Source organism: Falco rusticolus, chromosome 1 (genome assembly GCF_015220075.1).
Source record: "Falco rusticolus isolate bFalRus1 chromosome 1, bFalRus1.pri, whole genome shotgun sequence".
Taxonomy (NCBI): Eukaryota; Metazoa; Chordata; class Aves; order Falconiformes; family Falconidae; genus Falco; species Falco rusticolus.
Window position 1 is genome coordinate 36,846,789 of NC_051187.1, and position 20,008 is coordinate 36,866,796.

The 20,008-nt window shown below is 44.6% G+C and overlaps 1 protein-coding gene across 6 annotated transcripts in view; it reads left to right on the forward strand.

Annotated features, from left to right (window-relative positions):
• The window catches only part of BICDL1 (BICD family like cargo adaptor 1), a 55,007-nt gene that overhangs the window by 17,852 nt on the left and 17,147 nt on the right, over positions 1–20,008 (forward strand). For 2 of the 6 annotated variants that reach the window (XR_005106188.1, XM_037399998.1), the window contains exons 3-8: positions 14,162–14,278; positions 14,968–14,979; positions 16,333–16,479; positions 17,459–17,638; positions 17,951–18,169; positions 19,335–19,478. Coding sequence is in view for 5 of the 6 variants with exons in the window: in XM_037399998.1 (XP_037255895.1) it covers positions 14,162–14,278; positions 14,968–14,979; positions 16,333–16,479; positions 17,459–17,638; positions 17,951–18,169; positions 19,335–19,478 (819 nt within the window). In the remaining variant the exon portion in view is untranslated. The remainder of the gene's footprint in view (positions 1–14,161; positions 14,279–14,967; positions 14,980–16,332; positions 16,480–17,458; positions 17,639–17,950; positions 18,170–19,334; positions 19,479–20,008) is intronic. The other 4 variants (XM_037400154.1, XM_037400076.1, XM_037400362.1 and 1 more) reach the window with 4 other exon arrangements.

Genomic DNA, 20,008 nt, shown 5'->3' on the forward strand with positions numbered 1-20,008 from the left:
TATTAAATCCAAGAACCTTTCAGTAAACCTGAGTAAGGATGAAAACTAATATGGAGCTTTTTAAGTGGTAGTATTTGTCTTGTCCTCCAAACAAAATAAGTTTGAGATGTGAATATACTTAGCATTTCACAGCTTGACAAGTAAAGCTGTATTCTGAATCAGTACTTAAGAGAAGGCTTGTGCTGAAAACTTGGGCTCTAATATCTTTATCTCCTTTGTCTCTTAGTGCCAGTGGGGATCACACTGGGAAATTCCAAATCCCCACAAGAGCTTAACAAACTTATGTTATGCTTTAACCTATTAATTTCTAAAAATTAGCCTCGATTCAGGACAACACTTGAAATCCATGTGCATGCTCTGACACCAGTTGTACTGAGACTTTCTGCCTCTGAGCAAGCAACTATAGGCTGCACCCTCCTGCCCCACTCCTCTAAGCTACTCAAGTGGACATGACCAAAGCATCAAGTCAAGGAGGTACAGCCCCAACACCACAAGCTCTCTGCTCCATACCATGCTTGAGCCTGGTGAGGAAGAAGTTTTTTGTCTCTTGGTACCCCATTTTGCCTGCCTGGGCACCCAGAGCAGGCTTTTGCCAAGCATGGTACTAACATCAGACAGATGAGACCTGTCTCCATGTAGGAAATGCAGAGTATGCCAGTGCAGGGAGCCAAGCAGCACTGCATTATACAGAAGTGTTAACAGTGAGAGTAAGTGATAACAAGCCACCTGTGGTGCACAAGTAATACGGTAAACTACATGTTCCTTCTTCAGTCCATCTAAGTCTTTAGAATGTTCCAGCTTGGGGATATCTGCTCTAATTCAGTAGAACAAAAAAAATGTCTCTGAGCAGAGCCAAGAAAGAAGCACCAGCCTCAGCACCAAAACCAAAAGCAGACCCACTACAGCAGAAGTATTCTGTAATTAAGCAAACAAATCTCTGGCACAGCATTATGTCTGTATGTGAATTCAACAGTGTGCCATGGCTGATATCTATTAGACTAATCAACTAGAGAGAGCTGAGAGAGAAGAGGAAAAAAAGGTCTCCAAGCTTGTTCCAGGAGGTAGGTCACAAAACAGCCAACCCAAGAGGCAACAAGGAAGCCAGCGTAGGCAGGGTAGTGGCAGGCAGAAAAAAATCCAACTCTTGGCACAAGCTGGTTAGCCATGATGCAACCCAATTTCTTTGCATGCTTCTGTGGACCTATTTGCTCCCCAGCCATCTGCCAACTCGAGCACACACCTCATGACATGCAAGACAGGAGGGGGAAAAGGGATCAGTGGCTTAAGGCAGGCGACTTTTAGCACAGATAGGATAAAAGTCTTCCTAACTCATGTGCCTATGTACTGGCAGAAGTTTGAAGCGACACCATTTTAGACATTCCTGCACACAGCAAGCAGTCAGTAGATTTAGTATTGCTACCACAGGCTTGTGCACATGGAAAGACTCACCAACAGCAGCAAGAGGAATAAAATCTGCCGAGAGCTGAATATCATGATCTCCTCTGTCACTGATGACATTATTCTTGCTTTCAGGCAGCAAGAGGAAGAGAAAGTTAATCATTTATACGCAGCAACACTAGGGAAGATCCCAGTTTAAAATCCTACTATAGTAGCATAAGAACTGGAGCAGTAGATCAGCCCGTACTCAAGTGCAGGATAATCCACACACACTTGTGCGAGGCAGCCCTCTCTGCTGAAGATAAAGCAATAAGAGAACGTAACTGGAAAGCAATGAAAATTGCCACAGGTAAAGTATAAGCATGCTCAAACTGGGCCTTCAAAATGAAGTGCGCTCCAACAACCCAATAACTTGTCAGGGAGACTTTGAAGCTGAAGAACAGCCACTGCCACACAAATTTTGTTTTATTTTACTTGGTGTACTTCAGCGGGTCTCCTACTACCTAGTTAGGGCCAGAAAGCACATACACAGGGTACATGACACAACAGTGCTGACATTTGCTTAAAAGCACTAGAGCCAAAATCAACAACCTTTTCCTCACCCCCTCCCCCTTCTCCCAAAGGGGGCCAGTAGGCCTTTACATACTCTGACCCTCCAGATCACTGAGGGTAAATCAGGGAATTTTAGTGGAGGGAAGCATGCTCCCCTTCCTCTGGTCGTGACAGCTTTATGAAGGATGCTACTTCTTTCCAGACAAAGCTTAAGCCATCAAAGCTCCAGCCACCTTCTCACCATCAGATACGCAGGACAGGCTGCTAATGATCACAGCATCTGTCAGTACAATGTTTCCCAATCTAATATCTCTTGCAGTGCTTACAGGTCTCCATACCCCAGCATTGGTTTGCAGGCAGTAGCATGACTTGGTTGTACAGAAACCTGAGCCGCAGATCACCCCCAGTCCCTATGTCTGCCTGGCACCTGCTCCCTGCCCCAGCCTAGGCTCACTGCAAGCTTTCTGTGTCTGTTGTCAGAAAGCAACAGCCTCAAGTGCCAAAACAAAACACAACTTGAATGGTTCTTATCCATCTAAGCAGCATCTTCAACTGCGGGGAAGGGTTTTTGATGCAATGCTGCCCAACTTACATTTGCAAAACCTTGGCCATAGGTGCAAATCTAAGTATAGTATATGTGTGCCAAATTTGCCCACAGCCAAGCACAGAGTCTTTGTCTGCAATGCTTGCAAGAGGACTCTAGTTCACATGCAGTTATTTTAACAGCTGTTGGAATGTTGCCACAGCAGATTTTTCTTCTTTTGACAGCACTGCATCACTCCATCAAAAAAATAACTGAACACATGAAGGGTTTGTGACTGAGATGGTTTCACCCATACAGGATCCATGCTTTACCTTAAGTGATATTCACAGATCCACCAAAGCATGAGACTCACTGAAGGGCTCTTTCCAATCCTTGATTATTCCTCTGTGTATGATTTGGCAGAACCTAGTATATTTCATATACCATCCTACAGTATGTGCTGTACCCACCTTGTTTTCCAGCTAAGTTTGCTCTCCGCGGTCTAGCTTTATTTTTTATTTCCAAGCACAGCTTTTTGTAGGACTTGAAGTACTAAAATGCCAGTGAGTTTGCCAAAAGCTGTTATTTAAATTCATGCAAGAACTTTTTAAAAGCTAGATTGTAGGAGGACAAGGCTCCAAGGAGAGATCCACATTCTTGTTTCTTGATTCTCCCATCATCCAGAGACTCTGGCCGCAGTAATACCCATGCAGTCTCTTCAGGCGAGTACCTCACCTGCCAGGCTGACACACACAAGAAGATCTAGCCACTTACACTAGAGCTCAGCAGCTTCCCAAAAAATGGGTTACAGGTGTTCAAAAAATTTACCCTTGACTTTGAATACACCTGCTGTGGCTTAATTTAGCAGCTCTGGCTTATGCTAAAAGTTACTATTACATATTCGCCACTACAAGTGCTATCAAGGTGCAGACTGCCCTGAGGGCCAAGCCCCTGCCCTGAAGATCCACGACTTCAAGACCTAATCCCCTTAGTGCTTACACCTGTGGCACTGCACAAAAAGGTAAACAAGTACTTCTGTGTTCAAGCACCTGCTGCACTGAGTCTTATGCTGAACCTTAGTGGAAGCAGAGCGAAGCTGGACTGAGGGAGGACAAGCATTTATATACTTTACATATGGTAATGTATAAAGTATAGATCTGTATTCCACTTCCGCAGATCTGAGTGCTCAGATGTTATTACGAACACATTGTAATTATCTTTTGTCAGCAATCTTCAAGAGCAAGGTCTGCCTTGTGCTCGAAGTCTGCTTGGAAGACCTTATGCTCTAAACAGATCTTTTCATGCTGCCAACAAGGGAAAACAATTCAGGAATAGCTGGAGGCTGCAGAAGTACAGGAAGAAGTATTGATAAGTTAAATAGTATCTCTAGAAGCTTTGTCTGCAGGTATCCAGCACAGTTCTGTTGTGTTTAGAGTGACAGATCTAATACTAGCTGACCAAGAAATATTTTTAAGTAAAATGTTACCTAGCAGCTGTACAACAATCCTTCAAGAAAGTAGATTAGGACCTTTTTATTTAAGCATTACAATTGTGACATGCTGCCATGTGGGTTTTGGGTTTTTTTCCCAAAACTTTGTGGTGACTTACTCATTTTTATGGTACTCAGTTTTCCTTTATGACCCTACTGCACGTATCAGTGATAAAAACATTCACTGAAGAGAAAGCTTTAATGGAATAGTTTGAAGCTGCAGCTCTCATCCTGGCCAATATTCACTATGGGGTTAAGGTTTTCTTAATTTTCTACAGAAAGCAGCCAGAAGTTCTACTGCATCAGCTATCAGGAGTAAGCCTTCTGCACAGAACACCTTCTGTCTTGCTTTCTTAAGTCTGCCTCCTCTAGGTTTTCAAATAAATTCATCAAGTTGTGAAATAAATGAGCAAACATATCAGCACTGTTATTAAGAAACAGCCTGATAGAAGTCGTTGGGAGTCAGTCTTCACACAGATTTAAAAGCTAAAAAAACATCTCCCGGGTCAATCTACCACAAAGTTTAAATACAGCTACATTTTAGAAAACATTTTCTCTCTTCCTGTTTGAAGGCTTCCTGAGATAAATATATTTCAAGTCAGGTCCTTGAATTTTGCCCCATCTTTTTTTGGCATCCACTCATTTCACATGTATAGGAACGGACACCAGTATTTTTGTGCACTTAGACACGTACATCCAAGTTTGAGTATCAAGGCTACACACATTGGAAAGCTTTTGGTTTGTATATTACTACTAAATCCTAAAAGAGTATATTTGGAGCTTAACAGGGTGTATAGATGAAGATTTCAAGAGCAGGCAGAGCTGCTAGCTTGCCATTACCTATTAGATATCCCCAACAGAACTCAGTTAATATTCTTTGAAATAAAGGAAATAGAGCACTTAAAGCCAGAGTAAGAGACTGCAAGAAGATTAATTATTGTCCCTTGCTTCCAGGCACTGACATTTGAGTTTGAACACCTCCAGGTTTAAAGTCATAGACTAAAACCAATTTCATAAAAAAATAAATTCAAGAATGGAGATTGACTGTCCTGACTTCCGGCTACCAGGGGAAGACCCTCAGAGCAGGAGGGTATGTTACATTTCTCTTTGCCTCCACCATCATAAGCTTCTGCTTCTTTTTTCAAAATGTCTTAATGATCAAGTTAAGTCCTCACATTCCCAGTACAGCTATACCCAAACTAGTTAGGCATTTCGTATTTCATTAGACTATCATCTGACCCGCACTTATAGCTCACTAGAAATTTACTGGAAGAAATATTTTTCATCCTTTAGCTCAAGTAGAAGAGTCAAACTGAGTTCAAAAAATCTAGATTAAAAATCTACATCAAAGGTAACTTGGCCAAAATGTTCTATCAAGATAAAAATATGCCTTTTGTCAGGGAAAAATAATGTATTCATGGAAATTAAGGTTAGAAATGCATTAGAAGTTAACTAGGAGAGCAGACCACTGAACTAACTTACACAAAACACAGACCATCCAGCTTTCACACTGTATCAGTTTCCTCTGCTAGACCAAGGCAAAACTTGAGAAACTGCAGTCTCACAGGTGTGGGGGACAGACAACAGACCAACCTGAAAGTCCCAGATCCCCTTGTGACACACTAGACCCAAGTTGTGCTCCACTGAAATTAATGTGGGGGTTCCTCTCAGCTCCACTTTAGCATCACCAGACTGGATTATTTAAGCCATTAAGCCTTTCTGCTTCCATTTACAAATAGGTAACTAAAGTGCAGAGGAACAAGTACTTCTTTCAAGGTTATGTGCAGCATCTACACAGAACTAGAAGAGCCTGCTAGTCTTACACTTTATTACCCTATTCCTTCTCAACAATCAGGAGCCCAGTTGCTGCCAACAAGACCCATATTCAGCTCTCCATCCAGAGCCCTACAACAGACACCAGCCCTGGGAGTCACTGTGCAAAGCTGTCTCATCTCCCACACTTCTTCTGCAAGCAGAATTTGCATACAGAGAGCAAGAGCCACTTCGTGCACTACTTAGAGGACAAAGTGTGCCTGGAGGACACGAAGTGCTATCTCCAGTGCTAATTTATTGCAGCATTCAAAGCATCAGGCCTCCGGCAGTCCCTCCCACAGGAAGCAGACTGACTCATTTTTCCACACACTGTATTTTCCTCTCCACAAGAGCCAAATGCTTAGGTCAAGAACAAACCACAAAAAAGGGAGGCTCGTGTTTAAGCACCTCCTAAAACATGTGCACAACCCACATCCACTTGTGAAGCTATTTCTTTCATTCAAACAATGAACCTAGAGATATTATACCCAGTTAGACTTGCCTGCATATGGCACACAACTGCCTTTGTTTCTGCTCTAAACAGAAGTTCCTAATCCCATAAAATGATTTAGCCTAAGATAATGGTTTTTGGCCTCGGCCAGTTATCCAAGCACTTACTGAAATACAAGATGAAGACCACCATTTTGCATTCGTTTCCCTGAGCTCTTTGCCAAAGCGTTCAGAGCTTTATCCTGAAAACTGGTTCTTATACATCAGCTAGCCTTATAGGAGGGAAAAAAGAACAATTATATTGCTAGGAAAACCCTAACTACTCTTTCATGCTTTGCTTAGTGATGCAGCAAAAGTTCACTATCACTATTAAAAGTATATTTTAAGGACACTTGGAAGTTAAAAAGTAGCAGTACCTTGCAGTACCTTCAGGTTATCTCCAGCAGCAGTTGCAGCACTTCAGCCATCAGAAACACAGGAACCAACCAAAGTCAGCTAATGCAAGCACTTCACCCCTCAAAACAGGCAATGCACGTTCAGATTTTGCAGAGGTTTCCACGAAGGAGCTAAACAGCTCCACCCCAACACCACTTCTGCACCTTAATAGGCAGGTGCAAGCACAGCCACACAGAAAAAAACCCAGCTGATCCTTGTTCTCTCTTATAGCCAGCTCCCCCACTAGCCTCTGCCTCTCAGGTGTGAAGCATTTGAGCTGATGTGGCATAGACTCACTGCCATCCAGAAGAGCCCACTGCATGACTACAGTGTGTTGAAACTACTCATATTCTTTTTTTTTGTTTTATTTTAAAACTCAGGTAAATAGGAGTGAGGTTGAAGAACAGGTTAAGCATTTCCTACTTGTCCTACAGAACAGAAAGGGGAACAGATCTGCAGCAGGGAATTCTCACTTTTACACAAGCAATCATGTTTCCAAAATGTCACAACTGTGGAAGTAGGGCAGATCTTAGTATAATATGCCACTGCTATCCTTTGTCTCACAGAATCCCCTCAGACTAGGTTTAATGCTACAGCCACGAGGCTATTCCTCTCAGTAACATGTCCTGAGTCTGACGCTTATAAAAGAGTAACTCCAGTGCCTCTTCTCAATTACTCAGACTCCTTGCTTTGGCAATTACAGATCCTCATCCTTTAGATCTTTGATTCCCTTTTTTTTTTGACAAGTCCATCTTATGCTAAAAAAATGCTCATTTGTTTCTTTCTCTTGCCCACCTGCTTGGTTGTCAGTATAGGACCCCCCCAACCAATCCAGATGGCCTGTGCTCTACAATGTCAGCCTGTTCCCCACTGAAGGGAAGGCTCATCAGCCTGTATGGCTGTAACAAAGGAGGTCAGGCAGCGTGCTGCAAAATCAATCCCTTCTGTCCAAGCAGAGATGGACTGTAGGACCTTCTGAATAAGAGACCTGCAGGGGTGTAAAAACATTGCAGGTAGCTGAGCATGAAGGTGTGTGGTATAAAGGCACCAAATGTGAGATACAGATTAATTTGCCTGAATTGCACTGAAAAAAAGTGACAGAGACAGGAAGACAGCATGCCCCATCCAGCTCACCGTTTCATATAGGTGTATGACTTCAGTGCCAGGCCCCAGGGAGGACACCGCAGGCTGGATGCTGCATGTCCCCCCTACAGTGGCCGCCTCACAAATCTTACCTAAATGAAGCAGCAGTCAGCTGGGAGTCAAAACAAAGAATGCTAGGGAGCGGGCTGATGGGTGCTATGGCAGGTTGCAAAAATGATTTCTGAGCAGAAAGAAACCTGTGTTAGGAAGTCAATCTGACCTGCAAAAGCTAGCAGATACACTCACATTGGCTGGTGGTATTTAATCCACCTGCCAGACTGCTTGTAGCTACTGGATATATAATAGGCATATATTAGATAGTGCTATCCTAGCACTTTTACAATCTTAAAAAAACCATTTTTTCTAAAAATATCCCATGGCATCAATGTTTATGGTCTCTGGTGGTTGTTTACAACCAAAATATTTTGGAAGTGTTGCAGGTTTCCTGAATTCTTATTTTTTCACACAACAGTTCACACCAGGGCCAAGCTGCTATATACTTTATGTAGTTAAATTTCCCCTTACCTGGGCAGTAGCAGAGCGAGGGATGCAGCAAAAAGAGGAGGATTCAGACCTGCCACATCATTTGGCAGAGACGGGGACAATGCTGGCCCTGGCCATGATGCACAGCACTCCCCAGCTCCAATGTCCTGCACCGCACTGGGGAGCAGTGGGAAGAGATCCTCCAGCGAAGGCTTAGTCAGGTCCCCCTCCTCCTCCTCCTCCTCCTCCTCCTCCTCCTCCAACCTGGGTACTCACAGGGCTGTTTGTCACACTTTTTACCTCATACATCTCTGCCAGAATGTGTTTTGTCCTTTCTTTAGTGCATATTTTCAGAGGCGCTGCAGGTGTCACTGGCGAGCTCACCTGCGCCCTGCAGCGAGGCTGGTGCAGAACCAGCCGGGACCGGCTGGAACCGGCTGTTCACAGCCTGAGGTAGCCCTGCCCTCTCCTCACAGAACTCCCTGCAGCCCCGCTGCCAGTGCCTGGACACCTAAACCTAATAAATTCTACCCCTCACCTCAGTGAAACACAGATTGAAGAATTATTTAAATACGCATTCGTCACACACTCTTCACTGATGCCATCAACCACAAAAACAAAATCTCCTCACGCCAAAATCGAAGCGGTATTGTTACAACACGATAAAGATGAGCAATCTACACGCTGAGTATAGCTCCCCTCACCCTTCACTACTTTACAACAACAAAAAAAATCCCCCGCTGTTCAGTCCCTGGCGATGCCCCATCTGAGCCTTGCCCATTGCATCTCCCAGTCACTGCTTTTACTTCAAATTCCTCTAACAGTAAGCGATCTCCCTGTCTTTATCCCAACTCACAAGCTTTTTCATCTTATTTTCTCCCCCCCAGTCTTGTTAGGGAGGGGCAGTGAGGGAGCGGCTGGGTGGGCACCCGGCAGCCCACCACGGAGCTATGGCCTTTCTCTACATGGTGGTGCAGGGGCCCTCCATCAGGGGTTTGCTCCTCTGCGCATATAAATCTTCAACTCAAACCAAAGCCCTCAAAAGGTGACAAACGGCAAGCATCACCTTCTGTTATTCAGAAGTACTTTCCTGGATAGACCAATGCTTCGAATAACAATTTAAAGTTGACCTGAATTAAAAAGCTTTGGTAAAAAAAATCTCTCAAAGATTCCTAAACTGGGAAACCTCCAGGTATGCAAAATAAAGATGGTTGCTTATGGTGCTGGTGTGCTGAGGGCTGGAAAACAGCCATGGCCTCACTGCTTTGTTGGCATGGGTCAGCTAGCCCAGCAAACCAGGCTTGCCGCCGCTGCTGGTGGGCACAGGGTGCAGGAACCCTGGCTGTGGCAACAGGGCAGCAATCCCAATCCTTTGGGGCTTCCCTCAGCAGCGAGATTAATGTATTTTTTCTTAATTATTATTCTAAAGCAAGACGTTTGTTGTTTCCTCCTTTACTTGCGTTTCAGTCACCAAATATATTTTCCTCCCAGAGAAGAGCTGTTGAATCCAGGAACCCGAAGCCAGGGGAGGCAGCGATTAGTGGTTTGAAGTGTTAATGGTACCACAGTGGGAGCAGGGAGTCCCTTGAACTCAGCCATTAGCAAATTAATAAAAGGGGTAACACACTCTCCCGAGTGTTACAAATTTAGCACTAATTAGGACTTCTCTTTCTTAGCTATTTTAGGCAATAAAATCTTTGAGATCCTTTCTTAAATTTGAATCATCTTGTTTGTAGAAGTAAATCATATGGAAACATCGGCTTCTTCACCCAGGTACAGTCTACTAAACTTTTTCCATTCTCCTTTTCTTTCTGACATGACTTATAGCTGGATATTTTGGATGCAGTTAGTTTTATTTAGCAAGTCTTCCCCCAAAAGAGGGGTTTCTTTGAATGAGACTAATCTACAGGCCATTCATTTCTCACAGTCCAACCCAAACATTTCAAAGATCCCCTCTTCACAGAAGCATCAGTGCTCCAATGTATTTATATTTATTTATTTATTGCTCATATATTCCAGATGTTTAACCCTACAGAGTTATTGTAACTCGTAAGCCATATTTTTCTGCCAAATGTCTGCACAGTTTTCTGTATTTTAGCACTTCAAAATTAATCACTAGGGAAACTTAATCAGGTTTGTAATGAAAAAAGCCCTTAATTAGAGCAGAGGCCAAAATGTCCTCCTGCTCTTCTTGCACTGCCCAAATCTCATCTAAACCTTGCCTGAAGTCCAGAAAACAAATCTCACAGCTGATTGAATATATCTAATTGTGAATTGATGTCTACACTTTTGCAGATATGTTTCAAGTTCTGCCTGGTGGCTGTGTTGGCTAATTTGCCTGTACCCAGGAAATTAATTCTTTCTTAACTACAGAGCAAAGCTATGATGTGCGATATATGTCTGCCTTTCGGGAAAGAATATTACTTCTCTAGCAAAATCAATGCATCACTAAATGATTGACGTAACCACAAAAGGCTTTAGCTGTTAATGTTTAGGAAAACACGGATGGGGAAGAGAAAGCCCTACAGTTTGCATAATGAGAGTAGAGCCAGACGGGCTGAGACAGAAGGAACTCACTTCAATTCAACAAAAAACATTATTTGAGCAATAAAGGGAAAATGCAGAGAGAAGGTTCCATCTTCTGTTGACACTAAGTAAAAAAGCATGTTAGAATTAATCATTAGAGAGCTCATGGTTTAAAACACACATGTACACATGCGCACATGTACAACAGCGTGGAGGAAACATGAAGACACCATATGAAAATACACTACAAAGCTTGACAAATCCTGGACACTGTCAAGATGGCTTTCCATAAAATAATGCAAACTGATGTTAAAATCTGGACTTTGTAATAAATGAGAAAGGGTAGTTCAGCAGCAGTATGAATAACCCCTGAAACCAATGTAGCATGAAAACGGAGTTTCCATGACCAGCGCTCAGCTCAGAAGACTTTGTCTCGTGTCTATGAAAAATCTTTGCAAAGGTGAAACTAAAGGTATCAGCCATTTCCCTATCTAGAAGAACTGGATGAAGACTTTTCCTCCTCTTCCTGTGGAGGAAAACACATGATACAGTCATTTCTGTTTACTTCTGTTAAATGGCTGCTCAGAGAGTGTTCTGCACTGTGTGAGGCTAAAGAAAGTATTATTTTTACTTTTCTCTACTGCATGAGATAAGATGTGAATGGTGTATGCTGAGGTGACACCATAACATCCTGTCTGCTTTCGGGCCCTGAATGCTATCAGTAAGTGAGTCCTCTGTTCCCTCCATGTGGGCTGTAACTGCAGGATAAGATGTGTAAGCATGTAAGCTGAGGAGCAAGTAGGTAAATTCCAGATGACGATTTAAAGCTGATGAATACAAATCTTAACAGCCCTGCAAGCCATCTAGTACCGGAAAGGACCTTTGAGGTCAATTCATTTCCCTTCTGTCATAGGCAGCCCTCTGAAAGAAAATGCGTGATAAAGTGATCCAGCTTCATCACAAAATTAATTTTTGCCACCATTTCTCCTGTTGTAATGGTGCAGGAGGAGGAATCCTGCTGCAACTCCTTTGAAATGTAGAAATTTTCCTATTCCCAGCCTTTATACCCTTATCCAGTTTATTCACATAATTTTTTTCTGCCAAAATTGTGCTTCTGCTTAAATAGCACTTCTCCCTTCTGTGTGCTTATCCGTGATGTATTTATAGGGAGTGCTCTCTCAGCATTCATTGCTTGAGATAAAACAAGCCATCCTTTTTTAGTCTCTTTTCATGTAACAGACTTCCCATGATCTGGATCACCCTTGCAGCCCATCCCTGCACCTGCTCCAATCTGAGGATGGGGACCAGAACTAACAACAGCAGCTATATAAATTGTCTTAACAGGGATTTTTACAGTGCTGTTAACACTCCCGTGTTTCTTACTGCTATATTGTACATTTACACTGTCTGTGGGTAGAATTGTTCTAGCATATAAATTACATAATACAGTTAACCATCAAATACTGGTGTGTTATCTCATCTGATACCACTTGAGCTCCTTGGGAGTGTGGTCAGTGTCTTGCAGGCAAAATCCTTCGGTGGTTTTTACCTGGTGCTTTTTCATCCTTGATAGCTCCTGCAGAGTATTTCAGCATGAAGATGTTTCACCAGTCTTTACAAAAGCAAGTGAATCATTCCAAAAAAGCACAATCCATCCATCTTCTTTAGTGTCACCAATTAATAGCTGTTCAGGATGCTTTGAAATCTATAGCTGCTTAAGGGAAGAAAAATAACCAACCGTTTCCTATTAGTGCTGTGGTATCATATTTTGTGTACTCTGTCGGTGCAAGGAAGCTTTATTAAATAAATGAGGTAAGGGTGATATGCAAAGGCCTCTGATGTGAGGCTTAAAAGAAGGGGAAAAGACCAATTATGCTAATCCAGGATCAGAAGGGAACTAAAAACCAATTGGTAGACAAGATTATTTCTTACTGTTGGAAACCATTTCTTATTCCAGAAACCAGTGGTCAGAGCCTGGCTGATTTTGGTGGCCACACTACTGTCTTCTGCTGCCCGTGCAAGCAAGCAGTGTTGGAACAGCCAGTTTCCTCCACAAAATGGAGCTGGAACAGCCTTGTACCTCTTGCTTCTGATTTGGATTATTTTGCTGCAGATTGTGCAAAATAAAGAACCATTTTTAAGAGGGGGTAGTGTTGCCTTTGTGGGCAGCTAAGGTTGGGTCTGTGTGCTTATTCCTCAGGTTACAAACTGCTAGTGCAAAGTCGTTGCATCCTTTGGTGGAGCTGCTCCCTTGGACTCCCTGTCAGCCACAGCACCCTGAGTCAAATGCTGACCCATGTTTGCTAGATATAATGATGCACTCCCAAACCTGCTCACAGCTGCTGACCCCAAGGCGAGTTTTCTCTGCCTGCCCCCACCCCTTCTGCCCATTCCACCTCCCTGTCTAAGGCATTGTGGCCACTGATGGCATTTGCTGTTGGACATACAGCTCACCCTGTGCCCTGAGCAGGACAGCAATGCTGCCTCTTGAAGGGGATCAATTCACTTCCAGCTAATCTGCTGGAGGAGGAGGTTTGCGCCTAAGTGTAATGGAACCTGATGGAGGCTAATTAAATAGAAAACTATCCATTTGTGCTGTCTCATTAGGGATTTGTCATAAAAACCTTATGTTCTCTTACAAGCCTAAACAAGTGTGTTCACCATGTAAAAATCAGCCATAAATCTGTCTGGAGAGTAGTTAACATGTCTAAGCTGTCATTTATGTGGGCTGTCTGCAGCCTGGATCCTGCAGGTAGGAATGGCCTTTCTACTATCCTCAAACCACCCCGCATAAATGGGGCATCCCTCCTCCTAAATGGGAAAGAGGGCCAAGCCCAGCGATCCTGCACTGACAGTCATCTGGAGCGGGTGCTTCTCTGTCTGGCCCTGATGGGAGCCAGAAATCAGAGGCAAAGAGCACTTGTTATTTTGGAGCTGTGCCAAAGATGTTCAGAGGTTTAGAAAGTATAAATCTAACAGCAGTGTTTCGTAGGGGCTATGGAGATTGGCTCCCCTCGCTTTTGCAAGTGGCCTGGTCTCCTTCTCAACCCCAACTAGACTACTATTTTTGAGGAAAACTGAATTTCCTGTAGGACAAAGGAGTCATCATGCTATTTTGCAGTGGGAGTAAGTTATGGGCTGTGTCCCCTTGGCTGCCCCAAGGGAAAAACAACATGGTCTGAATGGCTGCTCTCCCTCACCTAAACTGTGCAGGTTTCAGAGTTTCTGCCAAAACTAGGCCTTGTGCAGAAGTCATATCAGGGTAGATCTTCCTGTGGGCAGGAGGAGATATCTGCTTTCTGTCTATGGGATGACCCCCTGGGATAACAACAGCTGGTGTCTCCTTGCAGGCATCAGAGGTGGAGCGGCAGCTCTCCCTTCAGGTCCACACCCTCCGGGAGGACTTTCGGGAGAAGAACTCTTCCAGCAGCCAACACATCGTGCGGCTCGAGAGCCTCCAGGCTGAGGTGAGTCACCCACGCTCAGCCTCACTCTTCCAAAAGGTGGCCAGGGCTGTTTTAACTTCTATAATGAACCCCTCTGAACTGAGTAAACAAACCCTGCTGCTTGGAGCAAACAAAGAGGATGGTAGCTATGGGGCAAAGGACACCCCCAGTGAGAGTTTTTGCTGCAACCCAGGGCTGGCTGGGGTGGCACGGGCCAGCTTCCACTGCTTCCTCAGCCACACACATACCTGCAAAATGAATGGCTGAGAAGGATCTTCCAGGAACTAAACCACGGCTGTGCTCCTGCAGGGCTGCTGCCCAGTACAGATTAAAATCTGGAGCACGGTAGGAAGGTCTGCAAGGGTTTTTTTCTGTTCCTCACGCTTGCAAAGAAAGCAGCAATACTCCCTTGCCTCTGAGCCACACATATAGGAAAGCAAGTAGCCCCTACCTGTTTTAGCTCTGGTACATTAGCAGGAATGATATTACTGTCCTTACTCTTACCTTCCCTGACAGGGGTCACTGGGGACCACGTAGACAGGAACTAGACAGGTAGAAGATGTCCAACTCTATTACCCAACCACTTTTTTTATTTATAAGATGTCTGGAAGAGCTTCTCCTAAAATCTCTCAATTTCTTGTTTCCTCCCGCTCCCACCTGCTCCCTGCTGGCCCCTCGCCTTTTCTTCCCCTCCCCTTGGTGTGGAGCAGCAGGTCCTTGAAGTAAGTATGGAGCCTCGGAAAGGGTTTGCCCGTGTGTGCATCACTGTTATCATGCATGCCTGTCACTGTGCATGCCTCACCTTGCCTCCTTGTGTCCTTCTTGTCTCATGCTTTCCAAATCCCTTTCCCCTTGTGCCCTTCCCATGGGCAGGGGCCCATGGCAGAGTGATGTTTTTCTCTGTTATATGGTCATTTGCAGAGTGTTTGGATACCAAATATGAACTCTCAATACAATCTCTGTATTATACCTCTTATTTTTCTTGCACCCCTTTTCTCCAGCCCATGCAAATCACGATGGTGGTGGGAAGAGACATCTCAGAAACCATTAGTCACCTAAGAACAGCTTTCTAATACCTACAGCAGCCTTTACCCTGCAGGAATAGCAAGTCCACGCACTTTGCTAATATTCTTTCATGTGGCCAAATCTTTCCAGCAACCTGGAAAGCAGCAAAGAGACACGGTCCCAAAGAGGCCAAGAAAGCAGTGGGTAGTTGCTGAACTTGTCTATGGTCCATGAATTGAAAGGAGGCCATAGGGAATATTTAGGGTTATGCTGGACTAGTAAATGGCATACCCAGTTCCCAGAGGTCCTTGAGTGTATTAATCTGGGAAAAGGCTCCTTTTTCTTGGTTAAACAAGAAGTGACCTTGGGTAGTGCTGATTCATCCTGTGTACTGTTCCCAGCTAACTGAATCACAGAGGTTTTACTTGGCACACTGTCCCTCTTCACCTGAAATCACTGCCCTTGACAATTAAAAGAAATGAACCAATTTTAAAGGCAACTGATCACTGGGAGGCTAAAAATAAGCATGGCACAGAAAGGAGTCTTCATAAATAAAGACAGAAAAATCCCTGGTGAGGACCTGGTGAACATGCAGCAATTAAAAGCATATGGGCAGTGCTAAGGCACAGCCCCATGGGGAGCAGGATCCCACAGGCTCACCCTGTTGTCTCCAGCACCCATATAGAAGAAAACGCTACCATGCTAAGTTGGAGACCAGCCAGAAAAAATAAGTTGCTTTACCCAGCCTTGCAAATTGTAAGGTACAAGGGGTGGGCAGGGCTGGTCTCTGTTTAGTCCATTTGGACATTTCTGCTTGTTCCCTGGCCTCCTACAATGCACACCCAGCACCTTTGGAGCTGCCCCTGCAGCCTAGTGAAGGAGGAGTTTCCTTTTAGAGCTTTCCTAAGCTTTAAACCACACACAGATACAATTTCTTTCATACAGGTACAGAATACATACGTGCATACTTTTGCTTTTTGCTATTTCATTTCTTGCTTGGGAAGGTGATTTCCCTCCTCTCTGCTCCCTGGAAAGTGCAGGATCTGACACTGCCTCTCCTTCCTCTGCAGATCAAAATGCTGACAGACAGAAAGCGGGAGCTGGAGCATCGCCTTAGTGCCATGATGGAGGAGAATGACCTGCTCCAGGGAACTGTGGAGGAGCTGCAGGACCGAGTCCTCATCCTGGAAAGACAAAGCCATGACAAGGACCTGCAGGTGAGGAGGCAGTGACAGGACAGGGAAAAGGAGGGAAATGCAGTAAAAGACGTGATTTGGGGTAAAATTGACCAGGAAAATAACCAGGAACTGGGAGACAAAACAACTGAAAGACTAAAATGGCTTATGTAAGCGTGGCAGCAAGCAAGGTCCTGGGGACAGATAACAGGAGCTGCAGTGGGGCATCTTGACAGCCAAGAGCAGCTTGGGAAGAAGATCAGAGCAAGGCAGTGGGACAGGGTGCTGGGGAAATGAGGTAAATATAAAAAGAAGCTGAGAACTCTGGTTGCAGTTCATTTTACTTACTTGTTTAACAGTAGAATTGGCTTCAGAAGGGGATTCTTTAGACCCTGCAGTTCCAGAGGGCAGTAACTGGCCTCATAGCTGTCACTGCTCAGATGGTTTCCAGCAACCCCCAATGGTGTTCACAGCTGTGTGTCACCAAACGTCATTCCCCAGAGAACAAGCTGGCCCCTCTGTGGGGTCAGGCATCTTAGTAGAGAGCAAGCTTTTTCTGTTTCTCTTCTGTGATCCCCAGCTCTTCAAAACAGGTCTGAATCTTTTTTCCGCTTGTTTTAATATATCTTTGTATTTATATATGTGTATAATTTTTTTAAAAAACTTGTCTATATTACTTTTCTTTTTGGATTCACTTCCTGCTGTGTTGTTTTCAGCAAATTTTTGCACCCAACTTCTTCACAATGTTCCTCATTTTAGTGCTGATTAACCTGCTATTTTTATCTTTCAGGATATTCTGGAGTCTAAACAGTCCCTAATGACATTTGGAGATTATTAAGCTCCAATAAATAGCAATACCAGCCAAGAGTACTTTCATCCTGGCTGGAAACCCTCTTTTGTGACACCCATTCCTCCCTCTCAGCTCTTTCACAAACCAAGAGATTCATCCAGTCCATATTTTTTTTCCCTCCACTTTTTATTTTCCTCCTTCCTTGACAAATTCCTTGATTTTCTTTGCAAGCTGCACCAAAGCCAGCTGGAACTCCAGGAGGTGCGGCTGTCCTACCGGCAGCTGCAGGGGAAGGTAGAAGAGCTCAGTGAGGAGAGAAGCCTCCAAAATTTCAACACAACCAGCACATCCCTGCTATCTGAGATAGAGCAGAGCATGGAGGCAGAGGAGCTGGAACAAGAACGAGAACAGGTATTTGCCCTCTGGCCCCTGGGAAAGCCCATGGACCTCTGTGACCAGCCACAAAGGGAGAGGGATTTTAATGCATTTGATCTGGATTTGAAGCTGAACCAAGCACCAGAAAACTGGGGCTGTGGGTCTCAGCTCTGGTATCAACACCCTTTTGACCATATGAAAGTAAATCTCTGCATCCATTTCAAAACCAACATAGCAAACTAGAACAAATATTTGTGAGGTTTGGCAATCACATGCCTCACTTCACCGTGGAAGGAGGATCTCCATGGCCTTGATGTCCCAGGCTAATGTCAGGCTGTCTTGTTCCAGCTGAGGCTGCAGCTCTGGGAAGCATATTGCCAAGTGCGGTATCTCTGCTCCCATCTCAGAGGAAATGACAGCGCAGACTCAGCAGTCTCTACAGACTCCTCCATGGATGAGTCTTCAGAAACCTCATCAGCCAAAGACGTCCCATCTGGCAGCCTACGGGCAGCACTTAGCGAGCTGAAAAGACTGATACAAAATGTGCTGGATGGGGCAGACTCCACGGTAAGTTGGTGGCACAGAGAGACCTTGGCTTGTGCATGTCCCCTTGCCCAGGTGACAGAGCTTGCTGCAGGTTTCCACTGGATCCTGAAGACTCCAGTCTCTCAGAAAACCTCTGTGGCCCACAGAGATGGGCTGTCACAGTGCACAGCCTGCTCCATGTGTCTCAAATGGTCAGTCAAGAGCCAAGCTAGCACATGGGCGTTCAGCCTGCAGTCGTCAGACCGCCGTAAGTTTCAAGCTCATGCAACTGTCATTGGTCTGGGAGTCATTCTGGAAAATTAAGGAAAGTGGGCTTTCTTTGAGATTTGCAGTAACTAAGAGTTTCAACATGGAAATGTTGCAGATTGTCTCATACATCACAGACCAGTTATTTCTCTTGGGATTTTCCTAACCTTGCTTTATTCGCAATGGGATCACAAAACCATCATAACCCCTATGTGAGTAGGTTCTGCTCCTGAGAACTGACACTGGCCAAGAGCTGCCAGACTCAAATACATTGACAGGTGAAGGGTTTTGCTGGCACAAGATGGCACTTGTGGGGTATGGTCCCAGGGCTGCTGGGGAGGAAGGGATAAGCATGGAGGACCACTCAGCATCCACAGGAGTGCAGAATTTCAAGAAAACACCTCACTTTTCACTATGGCTGAAATCAGGCCTATTGCCATCACCCACAAGCTGGTTGCATTGCCAGTGTGACTTACATGAGATGCCATGGTGAGGAAGACAGTGCAGACCCTGCAACTGCAGACATGCATGGGAGTACTTACCCTCCTCATTTCAGTACCTGTAGCAGCTGGTAAGGTGGCTGAGCATAGACATGAAGTTGTATTTGTTAAATGAGAAATAAAGAGTCCCGAGAAAAGTCCACAAACACAGAGACTTTAGTTACATTTTTCCAAGTGGTCAGCAGGTCTCTGTAAATTTGGTTTATGCTAAGGTGAGAACATGTCTGCATGCTTTTTTTTATTATGTGTAGAAGTGCTAGCCTTGGCTGAGCATGTTTCCACTGTGGAGGTACATGTGAACACAACTCAAACTCCACTAAAGTCACATTGACACTTTTGTCTTCCTTGTTTAGTACCCTGTATCCCAAACCAGTATCAAATTAATGCAATTGCCTTTCTTAAAGTGAAATCTGAGCAAAAGATTTCTTTCCTGCTCTCAGAGCTCTCGACGAAGTGACGATGACACCTTAGAGGAACAGATCAGGCGAACAAGTGAGGATTCGCGAGCCCTGAGGGAATTAATGGAGGGAGAACGGGGGAAACTGAGGCAGAGTTTGGAGGAGCTGCAGCGACTGCACAGCCAGGTTAGCAATTCCCACACTTTACATGTGGTGTTGTAACACCTGTGTTCATCCTCCAAGACATGCCTTCCATGTGCTGCTCTGCTGTGCATGGGGCAAGGTTCACCTCCTTCCACAGCAGCATCCCAAAACCCTCATAAATGTACACACAAAGAATCTTAATCGTGGCCAACCAGGCAGCACCCCAGAGCCAGTAGGCATTGGCTAAGGCTAAGACAATAAGACAATCTCAACAGCAATGAATGATCCAACCCCAAAACCAACACCACAGCCGAAGCACAGAATCACACTGCATCCATGCTGAACGTAGCATTGTCTGTGTCTGAAGTCCTATGCCAAAAGCAGCAAATGGAGAACAGGCACCAAAAGGAGATGCTCTGCAATCTCTGTGGGACAAGCCTCCAAATGCCAGAGGGGATCCGGAGGCTGCAGCAGAAACAGCTTTTAGTGCAGCTGCTTGTGCAGCACCAGCTGCATTGGGGGAGAGAATGGAATTAACACCTTTGGCTGGTTTTGCCATTCATGCTGTATCG